Genomic DNA, 15,848 nt, shown 5'->3' with positions numbered 1-15,848 from the left:
CAGGCTGGTCTCAAACTCACAGAGATCCGCCTGCCTCTGCCTCCCGAGTGCTGGGATTAAAGGCGTGCGCCACCACCGCCCGGCTTGCCTGGCTTTTATATGGGTTCTGTGGGTTTAGACTCATACCATCTTGCTTTCACAGCAAGTGCTCTTACCCACTGAACCACCTTCCCAGCCCCAAGGTTACTGAAAATCTTGAGACATAAGCAAGCCCACTACTTGGCAGCTTCCCTTTTATTGCAAAAGGGCACCAAACCATCTTTCTGAGCTAAGGCCCCTGTGGACACACCCCAAGCTCTGGTAGTGTTGACTGAGTTAAACTGGTAGAGGATCCAGTTTGGAGCCGAAGAGTCCTTGGGTACTGCCAGATTCCTGCAGCCCACCTGTCGCTTCTGCCATGTGGCTCGCTTAACTGTCTCTGGCAGTGTTATTTCTGGATGGACCGTCTATTTCTGGTGGCCAGGGAAGTTGTTTGCTTTGTTTTTGTTTTTATATAGTCCCCAGTGCTCTAGCGTGAGGGGAATGATGACACCTTGTTATTCCAGGACTGTGGGTGGCATGGGTGTGTCTGACCACAGTGGGGGGTGGCATAAGGGACATCGTCTGAACCCTCATCCTCTATGCAAGTGAGGAAGCTGCCCAAGCTGGGCTTATCCATCAGTGCTCCTGTCATCAGACTGGTTATTTCCAGAAAAGGCTGCCCAGTGGGGGCATCAGTGTGTTTCTGAGTTGTAGGGCAGAAAATGGAATGATTTTAATAATTTGATAATTAAATGGTAATAACTTGATATTTAAATGATTCTGGAATTTCAGAAATGATATTGAGGTTTTATTCTCTTATCTGTTCTTTCTTTTTTATTTTTTTTTTCATTTTCTTTACATATCAATCACAGTTTCTCCTCCCTCCTCTTCTCCCTGTCCCCCAACCCAGCATTTACTCCTCCTTTATCTCCATTCAGAGAGGGGCGGACCTTCCAAGGTAGTCAACAAAGCATGGCACATCAAGTTGAGGCAGGACCAAGCTCTTTTCCCTGCATCAAGGTTGGGTGAGGAACCCAGCGTGGGGTTTGGGCTCCCAAAAGACAGCTCAAGCACCAGAGACAGGTCCTGACTCCTCTATGAGGAGCCCCACAAACAGACCAAGCTACACAACTGTCACACACATACAGAGGGACTGGGTTGGTTCCATGCAGGCTCCCTAGCTCTTGGTATCGAGTTTGTGAGCTCCCACAAGTTCAGGTCAACTGTCTCTGTGGGTTCCCCATCATGACCTTGACCACCCCCCTCCCTGGCTCACACATTCCTTCCTCTGTCTCTTCAACAGAACTCTCTGAGCTGGCCCAGTGCTTGGCTGTGGACCTCTGCATCTGCTTCCATTAGTTACTGGATGAATGCTCTCTGCTGACAATTAGGGTAGTCACCAGTCTGATTATAGAAGACCAGTTCAGACTCCTTCTCCACTACTGCTAGGAGGCTTAGTTGTGGTCATCCTTGTGGGTTCCTGGGAGTGTCCCCAGCACCAGGTTTCTCCCTACCCCTAATATGTGCCCACATCAAGATATCTCTTTCTTTATTCTCCCTATCCGCCCTTCCCCCAACACGCTCAACATGATCCCTCATGTTCCCATGCCTGCATTCTCCTCACCCCCCAGTTTACCCTGGAGATCTCTACTATTTCCCCTTCTCAGGGAGATCCACGTGTTCCTCTTAGGGTTCTCTTTGTTAACTTGCTTCTCTGGAGCTGTGGATTGTAGCCTGGCTCTCCTTTGCTTTACATCTAATATCCACTTGTAAGTGAGTACACACCATGTTTGCCTTTCTGAGGCTGGGTTACCTCACTCAGGATGATTTTTTTTCAGTTCCATCCATTTGCCTGCAAATGTCATGTCATTGTTTTTTTTTAGATTTATTTATTTATTATGTATACAGTGTTCTGTCTGCATGTCTGCCTGCAGGCCAGAAGAGGGAACCAGATTTCATTATAGATGGTTATGAGCCACCATGTGGTTGCTAGGAATTGAACTCATGACCTCTAGAAAAGCAGGCAGTGCTTTTAGCCTCTGACCATATCTCCAGTCTGATGCCATTGTTTTTTACATCTGAGTAATACTCCATTGTGTAAATATACATTTTCTTTTTCCATTCTTTGGTTGAGGGGCATCTAAGTTGTTTCCAGGTTCTGGCTATTACAACTAATGCTGCTATGAACATAGTTGACCAAAGGTCCAACCCAAAGGGAAAAATCCAGGTCCTTGTAGCATTTGTATCTGGTGTCTGGAAAGCCCAACAGAGGCTCCACATGGAAAGGGTTTGAGGAATGCAAGAGCAAATTGTAAGGTTTTGATTGACATTTTCCTTGTAAGACTGGTCCTGAGCAAGTGTCACATATGTTCATGGAGATGGCCTAATGGGTATGTTTTCATTGAGTAAAATGCAGAGTCAATTGTGTTTTGGACTATTTTATCTGAGAATTATGATAAAACTTTACTATGGTAAAATTTAATAATCAGGGCTAATAGATATTAAAGACCATTTAAGACACTTAGGTGGACTTTCTGTTAAGGCCTGTGATCTCTCTGGGATTGAACACTTAATATTAACTCATTTTGATTTGATTTGATTTGATTTTTTTTGGATTTTTCAAGACAGGATTTCTCCGTAGCTTTTTGGTTCCTGTCCTGGAACTAGCTCTTGTAGACCAGGCTGGCCTCGAACTCACAGAGATCCGCTTGCCTCTGCCTCCCAAGTGCTGGGATTAAAGGCGTGCGCCACCACCGCCCGGCCTCATTTTGATTTTATGTATGTGTACCACGTGCATGCTGTGCCCTCACATGCCAGCACGGGATGCTGGAGTCCTTGGAGTTGGAGTTACATACAGGTGGCTGTGAGCCACCATGTGGGTCCTGGGAACCCAATTCTAGGTCCTATACAAGAGCAGTCAGTGCTTTTAACCACTGAGCCATTTCTCTAACCCTAATACACTTAACATTTAGACACTGTCTGTTCTAAGCCATATGCCTTAGTAAGTTGAGTTGAACCATCACCGATAAATAAATTTATTTGCAGTAAATAAAAAAAAAATCTGAAACGCAAAGAATTAGGCAAATTTCTCTCCCAGCTTTGCTTCTTTTTTTTGTCTTTGGAAAGGCAGCTTTATTAAAGCACAATTTAAGAACCTTTGTAAAATTCACCCTTGAATAGTGTACAATTCCGATTGTGCACTTGTCATTGTTACCCATTCCAGAACATTCCTACACCCCAGAAAGAAGCCCCATGCTCATTACAGCCTCTCTGTTTTCCCTCTGTCCTTTCCCGTGCAAACCTCTAGTGTGGTCTCCCCATAGACTTGTTCATTGTGAGCACATAGTGGAGCTGTACAGCATCCTGCCCTGTGAGCCCGCCTTTCCTATCAGCTCAGGGCTTATGCGAATAGTAGCACACATCAATACCCCCTTCTCATGGCTGAACAGCGTTCTGTTATATGGACGTCCTAAGTGTCTTATGCATTCGTCAGTTCAAGGACGTTTTGAGCTCTCCCACTTTGGACTATCATGAACAGTACTGTCATGGGTGATGTGTCCATGCTTCCGTGAGGCCGTCTGCTTTTAGTTCTCTGGATATGAAACAAGGAGAGGATTTCTGGGTCACCTGGCAACTCCGTACAGTCTTCTGAGAGCTGACTTTGGTGTATTCATCTTGATAACAGAGAAAAACATTTTTGTTTTGTTTTGTTTTTGTTGTTTTATTCCAGCCAGGTACCCCAGGGGCACAAGGGCCATTACCTACAGTTAAAGATGCAGTTTGGAAAGGCACTGGAGCCTGAGGCAGAGGAGGAAATGCCTTACTAGCCACAGGCTCATCCAGGTCATAGGTGTCTTGACTGAGGTCCTGATAACTGTGCGCTGTGGAGCCCAGCTGCAGGAAGTATGGTCTGCAGATCATAGCACTTATTTTTGTACCTCAAAGACAGTGTGAAAGGGTGGGATGAAAGAATATTTGTGAAAGTGTACAAGTTTTTCTTTACTATTTACATTGTAAATCCTGTGCAAGGTGATTGTTGTCATGGAGAGTGTATAATTGTATCCAAGGAGTTACAGGAATTAAGCATTCAAACACAGGATCAAGTTGGCCAGAGATCTCAGAAGTTCCCTCTTGCTGATCTGTGAAGACTTTCAGCAACGCCCCTGACAAATGATTAATCGCTCCAGCGAAGCCCCTTTTCAGACAGGAAATTGACTCTCTCTGATAACACAAATGCTCACTAAAATTGATTTATGGCCATAAATTCACTATACCTCTCCTAGAGAGCTAATGTATGTTTGCACAATTGATAGCTGCCCCCTTGTATTTCTTAGTTTTGTTCCTTTTAGGACAGTTTTATTTGCCATTATGAGCTATTTTACAAGCAACAAGAATGTATAAATGACAATTGTTCAAATATCCAAATTTATCTGTTTGTCAAATAGAAGCCACCGCTACCAATGTGGCTGTGGTCCTCTCGACAGGCCCTTGAGACCTGTCCATTGCCCACATGCACACAGCTTTCCCATTCTCAACTTCCCCCAAATCACACAGTTAGAGAAGAGCTCCGAGCTCCGATTTGAACCTAGGTGTCCTTGACTCAAAGGGGATTGCTTTCCCCCCAACAATTCCATACTGTTCCGTCTGGGTGGATCCACATGTGATCATATAGTATCCTGTTATACATGGGTCATTAGCTATCAGAGGTCTACTAGGTGCTTTTCTGCTTGTCAAAACCAAACAGCTGACTAGAAGTCAGGGAAGGAGGGAAAGGTTTGGCTCACAGTCTGAGAGGAGATACAGCCATGAGAGCAGCTCTGGCTGTGAAGGCAGCAGGAGGTGGCTGGTTACATCCTGCCCACAGGCAGGAAACAGAGGGATGAATGCTGTGCCCAGCTCTTTCCTACGTTGTTATTTTTCTGCAGTCTGAGGCTCCACCACGCTGTTAGTATTTCCCACACTCAGGGTAGGTCTTCCCTCTTGACACTCCCTCATATACGGACCCAGGGCCATCTCCTAGGTAATTTCAGATGCATCATCACACAGGGATACTTAAAACATTTTCCTTGCATTCCTTGGTTTGCCATTTAAACTTTTTTTTAAAATTTTTTTCTTTTTAATGATTTACTTAACTTTATTTTATATACATTGGTGTGAAGGTGTCAGATCTCATGGAACTGCATTTTCAGACAGTTGTGAGCTGCCATGTGGGTGCTGGGAATTGAACCCGGGTCCTCTGGAAGAGCAGTCAATGCTCTTAACCACTGAGCCATCTCTCCAGCCCCCCATTTAAACTTTTTTAAAGCTACATTTTCTCCCAAACAACATAAAATCGAAATATCACTGACATCCAGTTAGTTGAGCTTAAATTATAGAATTTATATTACAGTTGAAAAAGGTTGAGTCTATCCAGACGATTAATCAATTCTAATGAAGAGGAACTATGTTTTTAGGATAAAAATTGCTTAGAGAGTAATATGTTTTCAAGCAATTCCATTATGGGAGCTATCTGGGGGGTCTGAATATGATTAAGTGAATGTCAAGCTGAGTTTTTAAAAGACTGACTTGACAGTTGGTTATGTTAATGGAGCATGACATACGACAGCTGGGTGGTAATTCTCTTCCAGTGCTGGCACTGATGGAGTCATTATTACAGTCTCATTTCAAGACTGGACTAATATATTATGGAAGACATAGAAGGAAGAAACTCAAGAAGGAGCAGAGGAGAGACATTTATCTCCAGAAGGAAAATGTTTGGAAAGGAGAGTAAAGAATCAGAAATGTGCTGTTGGGGACAGGAAGATCTAAGTGGAAGGGCTTAGAGCCCGCAGTTGATGCCTTAAGCCATGTGGATCTTCTGCAGACACACAATCCTGGAGGACCCCATGTACTAAGTCAGTATACAGACCAGCGTGAAGGATTCTGCTTGCAAAACTTCAAAACAAAAGCAATAAACAAAAAAACAAAAAGAAAGAAAGAAAAAAAGAAGGAAAGAAGGAAGGAAGGAAGGAAGGAAGGAAGGAAGGAAGGAAGGAAGGAAGGACGAGAGAGATAGACAGAGAGAGGGGGAGGGAGGGAAGGAAGGAAGGAAGGAAGGAAGGAAGGAAGGAAGGAAGGAAAAGAAAAGGCAAAGAAAGAAAAAGGCCTCGTGGATGTGTAGTTCCTGGCCTTCCCTACCCACCATCTTCTGCCTCATCTTTTGTCCATACAGAGAGCCAGGACCTGCCTCAAGGAGGAAACTCTTGGGTTCTCACCTGATGTCAAGACCTCCTCACCGGGCGATGGTGGCGCACGCCTTTAATCCCAGCACTCGGGAGGCAGAGGCAGGCGGATCTCTGTGAGTTCGAGACCAGCCTGGTCTACAGAGCTAGTTCCAGGACAGGCTCCAAAGCCACAGAGAAACCCTGTCTCGAAAAACCAAAAAAAAAAAAAAAAGACCTCCTCAGCAGGGTTCTCCCCAAAGGGTGCGGGTCGCTAGGCTTGAGTCTACGTAGCCTGCTGTACTCTTTAGTTCAGCTTCCCCAAGCCATGCAGACCTGATTCATCCTTTAAGAAAAAAAGAATTGCCACTTCTCTGTGGAACCTTCGTGGATAACCTCCCCTGACAAATTCATTTCATTTTTCCTGTCTGTGGAGTTCGCAGTATTACTGGATTGTAATTTTCATATATTATCGCGCCTCAGTTCGGAGCTCCGGTAGACAGTCTGGATTCTGCATTGATGGCGTTAGTTTGCTGGACTTCTCTCTATATCAAACAAACCGCTTCTAAGGAGAAATGCCTTTGGGAATGCAGATCGAATTTTGTTATAATCAAACCATAGAGATCAGGTGGTTGTTACTAGTTATTCTTTTACTCGGCACTCACTTATTGAGCACCTTCTGCAAACAAAGCATCATTTTTGGTCCTGGTGCTAAAACAGAGCCATCAAGCTTTTCCATGGAAAGCACATGCTGACAGGGAGAAACACGATGGATGGATAAATGCAGAGTCGAAGAGATTATAGTGCAATGGACTCTTAAAACACAGGGTGATAAGGGGCACTGGGCGAGGCGTGGGGTGGGCTGTAGTTTTAGATGAGGTGCTATGTAAAAAGAAGTCTAGGGAAGGAACACACCAGGCCGCAGGGCCATCTCAGAGGCCCCGAGGAACAAGGCTCTCTACTGTTTTTGAGGAAACATTAGTGTTGAAGGAGCTGCGGGCTGCATTCCTGCCACGCAGCTCCTGGCCGCGTGGCTAGCTTATGCCCCGAAATAATTACATGGAAACTGTATTCTTTTAAACACTGCTTGGCCCATTTCTATTAATGTGTGTAGCACCATGAGGTGCGCTTACCAGGAAGATTCTAGCCTATGTCCATCCTGGGTGGGAGCTTCATCACGTCTGCCCTGGAGAGGAAAGACATGACGTCTGAGCTCACTTCCTCTTCCTCCCAGCATTCTGTTCTGTTTACTCCACCCACCTATGCTCTAACCTATCAGGCCAAGCAGTTTCTTTATTAATTAACCAATGAAAGCAACGGATATATGACACTCCCACATCACACTAGGGTAGCCCATGTGTCTGGAACAGCCTGTGCAGGCAGGGAGCACAGCAAAGGAAAGGAAAGCACAGAGTAGCGGGAGGCAAGGACCAGCCAGGAGCCTGGGCTTGAAGGGCCAATGAGCCGTCATCCCCATCTACTTGGAGTTAGATGGGGCAGTTTCCTGGAGAGAAGAGACATGGAGCATTTCAGCAGGGTCACACAGGCACTGTGCTCAGGGTAGGAGATTGACCAACAAAGGCAGAAGCAGGGACACCAGGATGGGCACTATCAAGTAACATGGGAGAGAAGTCGTGGGATCTGGGACACTGTGGTAGAGATGCTATGGTACCTGGCATCTACGATGCATATTTCCAATGTGTGTGTATTATAACTAGGATTTGCAGACACATGAGAGGTGTGATGTGATAGAAAACGAGTCAGGAGTCACTCAGAGGCTTTGGCCTCACCAGCTGCCAATCCTGAGCTGCAACACATTGGAATGGGCTCCAATGATCAAAGAGCATTTTCTAGGATGATCAGGAATTCAGTTTTGACATCACAAGCGTGAGATATTAATGTTCAACTGGAGATTTCTATCAGTGAGGTGAATATGAACCTCATGGAAGAGGTTCTCCTGGGCATATAAACTTAGGAAGGTAAGTGAACAGAATAACATTGTCCTACAGGTACCATTTTAAGAGAGTGTAATATCTTTGGAACTAGTAAAACTAACCCTTACAAAGTTTCAAATTCAACAGAGGACACAAAGGCAGATTATTTTCTTGGTCAGAAGATTTATTTAATGTTGGAGAAAGTGTGCTGGGCCTGAAGGTAATGGGGTAATGGGGTTTTACACAGTCCAGAAGAGCAATAGAGTCTATTTTTAAGGCTTTGGGGGAAGGCGAGGGAGGGACAGTGTCTTACACTCTGGAGAAGTGAAGGAGTCTACTTAGAGGAGTCAGGGAGGCATGGATGAAGGGCACATTTAGCTAAGGTGTAATCATTATAAGGCCAGCTGGAAGGGGGCAGTGTGCCCTAGCTCTTTGTGCTTGAAGTAGGAAAGTTCTTGGTGCCTATCATCTTCCTGAAATCTACTTCAGGAGGAAAATCTAGGCGAGCTAGCCCATATATAACAAAGTGGATTAGCAAGACAAGTCACAAATCTCAGAATACTTATCTGTTCATTAACTCTGCTGATCATTTAGGGAGTGCTTTATAAATACTAAGCTGAGAGAAGGTAGGCACAACAGATTCCTGGCCAGCCCCCAAGCCACTCTACTCTGACTGAAATAATTGTAAGTGGCCCGGAGCAGCGCTGTGGGCTGACCATTGCTGCAGAAGTGGCTTTTGGTTGTTACAGAGGCTGAAGGGCAGATACGTGACTCAGTGGCCCTTTTTACCTGGATGGCCATAGATGGCTAGGGAGGTTAGAGTTTACATGAGAAGTCAAATAACTCTAAATAGTCTCAATAATCCACCCAGATGATAAAAGCAACATCAAAAGACACCATATGAATGCTTCGCATTGTGAGAATGTGCCTTACTGGGAGGTCGAAGGGGAAAGACAGCCAGGAGAGGGAGGGTACGATATTTTATGGATTTCCAACCCAAAATTAAAAGATGAAAAGAAGGGGATGTCTTAAAGAAATGTGATGACGTTTTCTCTTTAGCCTGAGGGATGGATGAGATGCCCATGAAGGGCTCTGAAGGCATTTCCTTGGCTGTACTCTAAAGGGTAGATGGCTAAGACAGATTCTAGCGAACATGGTTGGACTCACGCAGAAGTGCTGTCATGAAGTCTGTTGTGAGGAAGGGAGAATTAAGTTGAGCTCTCCAGCAAAACACTGGATGTGTGGAGCTAGGTCCTGAGCAAGAAGACCTAACACAGGAGATCACTTGGGACATAAAAACACAGCCCTGGAAGTGGATTAAACAACCCTCTAGGGGAGAGAGTGTGGAGAGAAAGAAAAGATGGGAAGGACTTACCATCATAAAAGAGATGGCATGAAGGGACTGATCCAAAACAAAACAAACAAAATAAATCAAGCAAGCTCCACAGGAAAGGGGCGGGAGAGGAGAAAAGAGAAAAGGAAATAGGCCCAGTGTGCAGGGAAACCTCCGCTGCATGGGGATAACATGAATCCTTACCCACTCCTATTTCCAAAAGTAAACCCTTTTATGAAATTATTGTATGTGGTTTAAAAAAAACTCTTCCAGAAAGACAGCCAAAGCCTAACTGTACACTAGTTATACTCTGCCGATCTGACCCCCCCTTGAGCAAAAGGGAAGTAATCATACTCATTACCTTGAGGTGTTTAGAGCCTGCCCCCAGCCACCTCGTTTTCTAGATGAGGAGGATTCTGTGTACAGAGGAGACATCTTCAGCTCACACAGATGGTTAGTAACAGAACTAGTATCAGGGAGTCTGTTGCTGTATCTGAGACATAGAGTCATTGTGTTGATCAGGCTGGCCTCAAACCTACGCAGCAGTAATCCTCCTGTCTCAGCCTCCTGAGAGACTGGGGTTACGGGAACATAGCACAGTGGTCAGAAAAGTGGGATTTGAGTTTCGACCTTCATTCTCATCGTCACCAACTCTCAGTGACCTCCACTTCTTCTAAAAGTTAAGGATTTAGCGAGCATGTAGAATTTTTATGTGCAGATTTTTTAAACAAGTAGATTTTTTTAATGTGAAATATTTTTGGTTTAAAATGTAAGAGAGGATTTACAAGCTTATCTTTTTAGAAAAATAGACTGTTCCATTGCACGGTTCTAATTCTGCACTCCTGAAGCCACCCAATTCACTCAAACTTTTTCTGTCTTTCATGGCAAAGTGCGAGTGTGGTTGCTGGCAGAGCCTTCTCTGTTAGCCTCCCGGCAGGAACTATTCCTTCTTTGTTCTAGGTTCCCTTAGAGTCAAAGGTTTTCGAACTACAGGTTAAGATTTATCTATCTACTGTTCAGTAAGTCAATTTAGTAGGTCACTCCCAGAAAGAGAAATAGAAAATATCAGATTATAACTCATAACTGGATAATTGTGTGTGTGCGTATGTGTGTGTGTGTTGCAGTGTAAAATAGAAAAAGTTTGAAAGACACAGATTTGAAAGATTACAGCATAGATCACACCTTACCATGTGACCAACTGTGTGGCCACTCTGTATTTTGGGGGTTATTCCTATCTTCACCATTGCTGGTTTTGTTGTTGTTGTGGTTTGGTTTTTTGAGACAGGGTTTCATTGTGTATCCTTGGCTGTCAGGAAACTCGCTTTGTAAACTAGGCTGGCCTCGAACTCACAGAGATACTCCTGCCTCTGTCTCTGGAGTGCTGGGATTAAAAGTGTGCACACCACAGTCCAGCTATGTATGCAACCTCTGGATACTGGGGAAAGGTGGGCTGGAATCATTCTGGGGTCCAGAACATTGATGATGCACATCTTTAATCCCAGCACTCGGGAGGCAGAGGCATGCGGATCTCTGTGCATCTGAGGCCAGTTTGGTCTACAAGAGCTAGTTCCAGGACATCTAGGGCTGTTAGACAGAGAAACCCTGTATCCAAAAAAAAAAAAAAAAAAGGAATGGGAAAAGATGAAAAGTAGGTAGGTTGGGAAAGAAGTGGATGCTTGCATTAAATATAAAAATTTTAGATTTTCTTTATCTCAGACATTATAGTAATTTTTTTTCCAACCTGTTATTTCCAAATCAAGAACCTTTTTTGGGATCAGAGCTTTGAAGCTGTCTCCCAGTCACCTTCAAAGCCCCATGGGGTGTGTTCTAAATAATACTTCCTGCTAATGTTGCAGCTGTCGCTCAGGGATCGTAATTTGCTTTATGAGCAGGATCTGCTGACTGCTCGTAAAGGCCTGGCACCCTTAGGCAGGTGCGGGAGTTAAGAACCAGTGAGCGGCTGAATCTCTGGTCTCCGGGATGCTGGCTGCTCCCGACCACCCCCTCAGAACTCCCACACTTATTCCCCAAAGGGCCTTCCTTGCTCCACTGAAAAACAGTTTGCAAAGGTCTCCCTCAGTCAAGATTCACTCCTGTTTTCCTCAACGTGTGAGGTGAGATCAGGGAGCAGGCAGCCTGAGAATAAAGGCTATGAACCAATAGCCCTGGGACTGAAAACGGGCCGGGAGAACAGCTGGAAGACAACAGCTGGGGTTGAGCATTGTGTCACTAAGGGAAGTGGACTCTGATCCGTAGTGCCTTAAGGTTTGTACCTGGTAGAAAGAGGATATTTGGCTCTGGTCTCTATTCTGTGGGCCACTTTGTGGATATGCGCTCTCTCCATAGCAACCTTGTTTCTTGCTCTGTCTGCCTCCCTTCCCCCACCCCCTCCTAGTTTCCTCTTGCCTTTGCAACCCCAGTGGACATTAACCACCCCCCAAATGGGAAGGGGGTCAGCCCTTCTCTTTCCAAACAGCTACTAAATGACCACACTTGAGCCTGGAGGCCGGGATGGGGGGTGGGGGGAACAGGGTGACAGCCCTGTCCTGGAGTCAGGTTACCGCCACTTGTGTCTGAGTTCACACAGCATGTTCCTCCGTCAGGGATTCCGCAAATATCTCCCCGAGGTAAAAAAAGAAAACGCGTTGCGCTCCAGCTCCCAGAGCAGAGACCAGTCCCAGGTCCTGGAGCGCACCACCAGGGGCTATGTCGCCTTAGCCTCCGAGATCCCACAGCTTCCCCAGTGTCTCAGTCTGCCAGCTCCATGCCGCGGCAAGGCTGTAGCGTGTTCCTGGGGTGAGGGGGCGATTGGGCATGCTCCTCCCCATGGGTCGCCCACCATGTCTAATGGATATCGCACTCTGTCCCAGCACCTCAATGACCTGAAGAAGGAGAACTTCAGCCTCAAGCTGCGCATCTACTTCCTGGAGGAGCGCATGCAACAGAAGTATGAGGCCAGCCGGGAGGATGTCTACAAGCGGGTGAGTGACGGTGGGGCAGGGAAGTGCGCGCCTGGGACTACTGGTCTGAACGGGCGGGACGAGAGAGCTCAGCCGCCCGAGAGACCGGGCTCTATATCTGGGTGCTTTCCCCGTGACCTGGGATAAGCTCATTCCCCTCTCTAGGGCGGCTTCTCTTCTTCGTCCTCTGCAGCGGGAGGAGGCTGTGTTGTGTTCAGCCAGAGGCTCCAAATCCTGTTCGACACAGCCGGACTGAAATGTAGATTCTGTGTTCACCCCAGACACTCCGGTTTAAGGTCTGAATGGGGGAGCAAAGCAATTTGCATTTTAAAGTGAGCTTGGGGGGGATGTAACTCAGGTCACACGTCCAGGCCTTTTCCAGCTCTGGGTCTTGGGAGAAAATACTGTGATATGAAGAAACCACGAAGGATAATTCTTTTCTTGAGAAATTCGTGTTTTCCTTTGAAGGTGTTCAGGCGGACACACGTTTGCAACGGAACATGAGACATTTTAATCCTAGGAATTGTTTGCGCTAGAATGAAAAAGACGATACCCACGGACAGTGGAGTGAGGTGGGAGGGAGAGAAACCTCCTAGGCAAGCAGGGCTGCCTTGATTGATGGGAAGGAGCTGGCAGCACTTGAGGGTGAGATGAGACAGCGCGTTTGTAAAAGGACTTCAAGTTCCGCTAGTAACAAGGATTAAATTTCCTGGCTGGTCACTGCATTGATTTCCTCAGGCCTCTTGGGGTCTGGGCAAGAGGATCTGAAGAGTACAGGTGCCTGCTTCTGGTTGCCTCGATTTGACCAGAGTTCCCTTTTAAATGCCCAGCTGTCTGCTTCAGAGCACACTACACAAGCATTGCTTTGACCCCAGCAGGCTGGGGAGCCTAAGAAGCCACCAGATAACCTTTGAATCTGAAAAACAACTGGTGTCTGTGAGGCCTCCATGACTGTCTGGTCAGTTCAGTTCACGCGGACTGCTAAGTCTAAGAAGGAGTGCCCGTGATACCCATGGGATTTCAGGGTTTGGTCGAGTCAATTAGTACGGACTGTTGATTCTGCGAGATTTAATCTGTTTCCTCTTTTCTGAATGTTACGTTTTAATCCTCCTCTCCCTGAGACTTCCTCCGGGCTCATCGTCATCTTTTGCATGGCTGCATAGCGAATGTCTCTCCTGGGAAGTTGCGGAGGTCTAGGGGACTTGATAACTTGGTAATGCAGATGGGGGAGGACGCAGGGCAGTGTGGGCCTCTGGGTAGGAATAGGAGGAAGTGTTTCCATGAACCGTCCCCAAAGTATGGCAGAAGAGGGGCAACTTGGAGATCACTGGAGGGAAAGGTTTTTTTTCTTTTGCCCTCAGTCAGGTGACTGCTGCTTGACTCAGTTGTCCTCACTGCACTTTATTGGCTAAAGGAGAAATACTTGAGGAAATGCTTCATGTGGGATGAGACAGGGCACCACCTCTCTCCTGGAAAAGTGATTCACTAGACTATGGCAGCTGCCTCGGGGGATAGGGGAGGGAGTCACACACAAAGTCACAGGTAGGGGTGACAGTCCTTTTACTGGATCCATCTTGCCACTGGATCGCATGTAGGTAACTCTGCTTGGTCTTACGTGAACACAGTGGCCAGGCAGCCATTGTCTCATAGGGTTCCAGGGATGTGTTTCCTTTTCCCCATCTCTCCCAGTTACTGTCACGTTACTATTCCCTTTGGTTTCAGCTACTGAAAAGCAAGAAAGCAGTGGTTCCCAACTTTCCTAACGCTTCAGGCCTTTAATACAGTTCCTCTCACTGTGCTGACCCCCTCCCCCCCCACACACAGTTATTTCATTGCTACTTTGTAACTGTAATTTTGCTACTGGTATGAGTGGTAATGTAAATGTCTGATGTGCAGGGTAACTGATATGTGACCTCCAGAGAGGTCATGACTCACGGGTTGAAAAATGCTGTGCTCAAGCTGGGTTATAGGCTGTGAAGATAGCTCAGCTGGCAGGGTGCTTGCCTAGCATGAGTGAGGCCCCGGGTTTGATCCCCAGCACTGCACGACCTGACCATAGCGATGCATACAGAGAATCTTAGTATTCTAGAGATGGAGACAAAAGGTCTAAAGTTCTAGATAATCCTGGGCAGTGGAAGCCAACCTTATATGAGACCCTGCTTTGTTGTTTTGTTTTTAACTTGGGTTAAATGTTCTTTTTATGTGGAATGTAGAACACATTGAGATGAGATCACACTATGTATCCCTGATTGACCTCTAACCTGTGATTGTCAGGCTTCAACCCCTTGAGTGCTGGGAATATAGGAATACATCATGGTGCCCAGCTTGCCAGTTTTTTAAATTTTTATTTATTTTTATTTCATGTGCATTGGTGTTTGCCTTCATGCACATCTGTCTGAGGGTGTCATATCCCATACTGGAGTTACAGACAGCTGTGAGCTGCCATGTGGTTGCTAGGAACTGGACATGAGTCCTCTGGAAGAGTAGTCAATGCTTTTAATCACTGAGTCAGCTGCCTAGCTTGCTATTTTTAATGATTAATATCATAGGCGGAAAAAAAAAGATCTATCCCAGTATGTAGTGATGAGGGGTTAAGAGAAACCAGAAAAGTTTGCTTTGATAGAAGAACCAGGGGTTCAGGAAACACTGCAGCAAGAGCCCCAGGCAACCACCAGACAAACTGCTTAACTTCTCCAGACCTGGTCCAGCCTCCACAGCACTGACACTTGGAATAATGCTGCAGGCACTGAAACTCATTTGTTGTATGAATAAATAACAGCCATGAAGATGAAAGAAAATTTCCATCAACTACTTTGTAAATGTAATAATGTCACATTCATTTGAGAGGGTAATCATTATACACTTGCTAGTAGTTATTGTGATGTTTAAAAAATGAAATAGAGGTTCGACTAGACTGTGGCCATAACAATGCAGTTTGTGTTCATGTTTGCTATTTGCATCCTGATTCCTTTAGGTTGGGAGGATTAGTTAGTTGTGATGAGACAGCAGGGGTCACATGCCTAGCGCCACCCAGAAAGTCAAGTAGTTCTGATGCCGGCTGTTACTATACTTAGCTTGGTTTCTCTCTCATGTTGGACAAACATTTCTTTAAAAATAAAAATATGAAACCATACCCAGTTAAGTTAGAACCTCTGCAAAAATGTGAGTGTTGTGTAAGTAATTCTTTAAAGAAAACCAGTGTTTATGAACATGTTACTGCAAGTCTATGTGGATAGACTATCTTTTTGTTTCGTGTTGTTTTAGATTTTGGTACTTAAGAGGGAAAAATTACTGTCTTAGTGTGAGACTATCAAGCATTCCACCATGACAGCTTCCGGGAAACTGGGAGAACAGGACTGGGAAGAGGTCTGTGTTTCTCTTTCCAAGTGTCAAGTCTTCC

At 45.7% G+C, this 15,848-nt stretch overlaps 1 protein-coding gene across 4 annotated transcripts in view; it reads left to right on the top strand.

Annotated features, from left to right (window-relative positions):
* LOC101998700 (myomegalin) overlaps positions 1–15,848 on the top strand; it is a 213,274-nt gene that overhangs the window by 58,025 nt on the left and 139,401 nt on the right. For all 4 annotated transcript variants that reach the window (XM_026783905.1, XM_013349910.2, XM_013349909.2 and 1 more), the window contains exon 4: positions 12,359–12,469. In XM_026783905.1, coding sequence (XP_026639706.1) covers positions 12,359–12,469 — 111 coding nt within the window. The remainder of the gene's footprint in view (positions 1–12,358; positions 12,470–15,848) is intronic.

The sequence above is a fragment of the Microtus ochrogaster genome, chromosome 21 (assembly GCF_000317375.1).
Source record: "Microtus ochrogaster isolate Prairie Vole_2 chromosome 21, MicOch1.0, whole genome shotgun sequence".
Taxonomy (NCBI): domain Eukaryota; kingdom Metazoa; phylum Chordata; class Mammalia; order Rodentia; family Cricetidae; genus Microtus; species Microtus ochrogaster.
The sequence above is the reverse complement of the archived record's forward strand: the minus strand, read 5'-3'. Positions and strand labels throughout refer to the sequence as shown.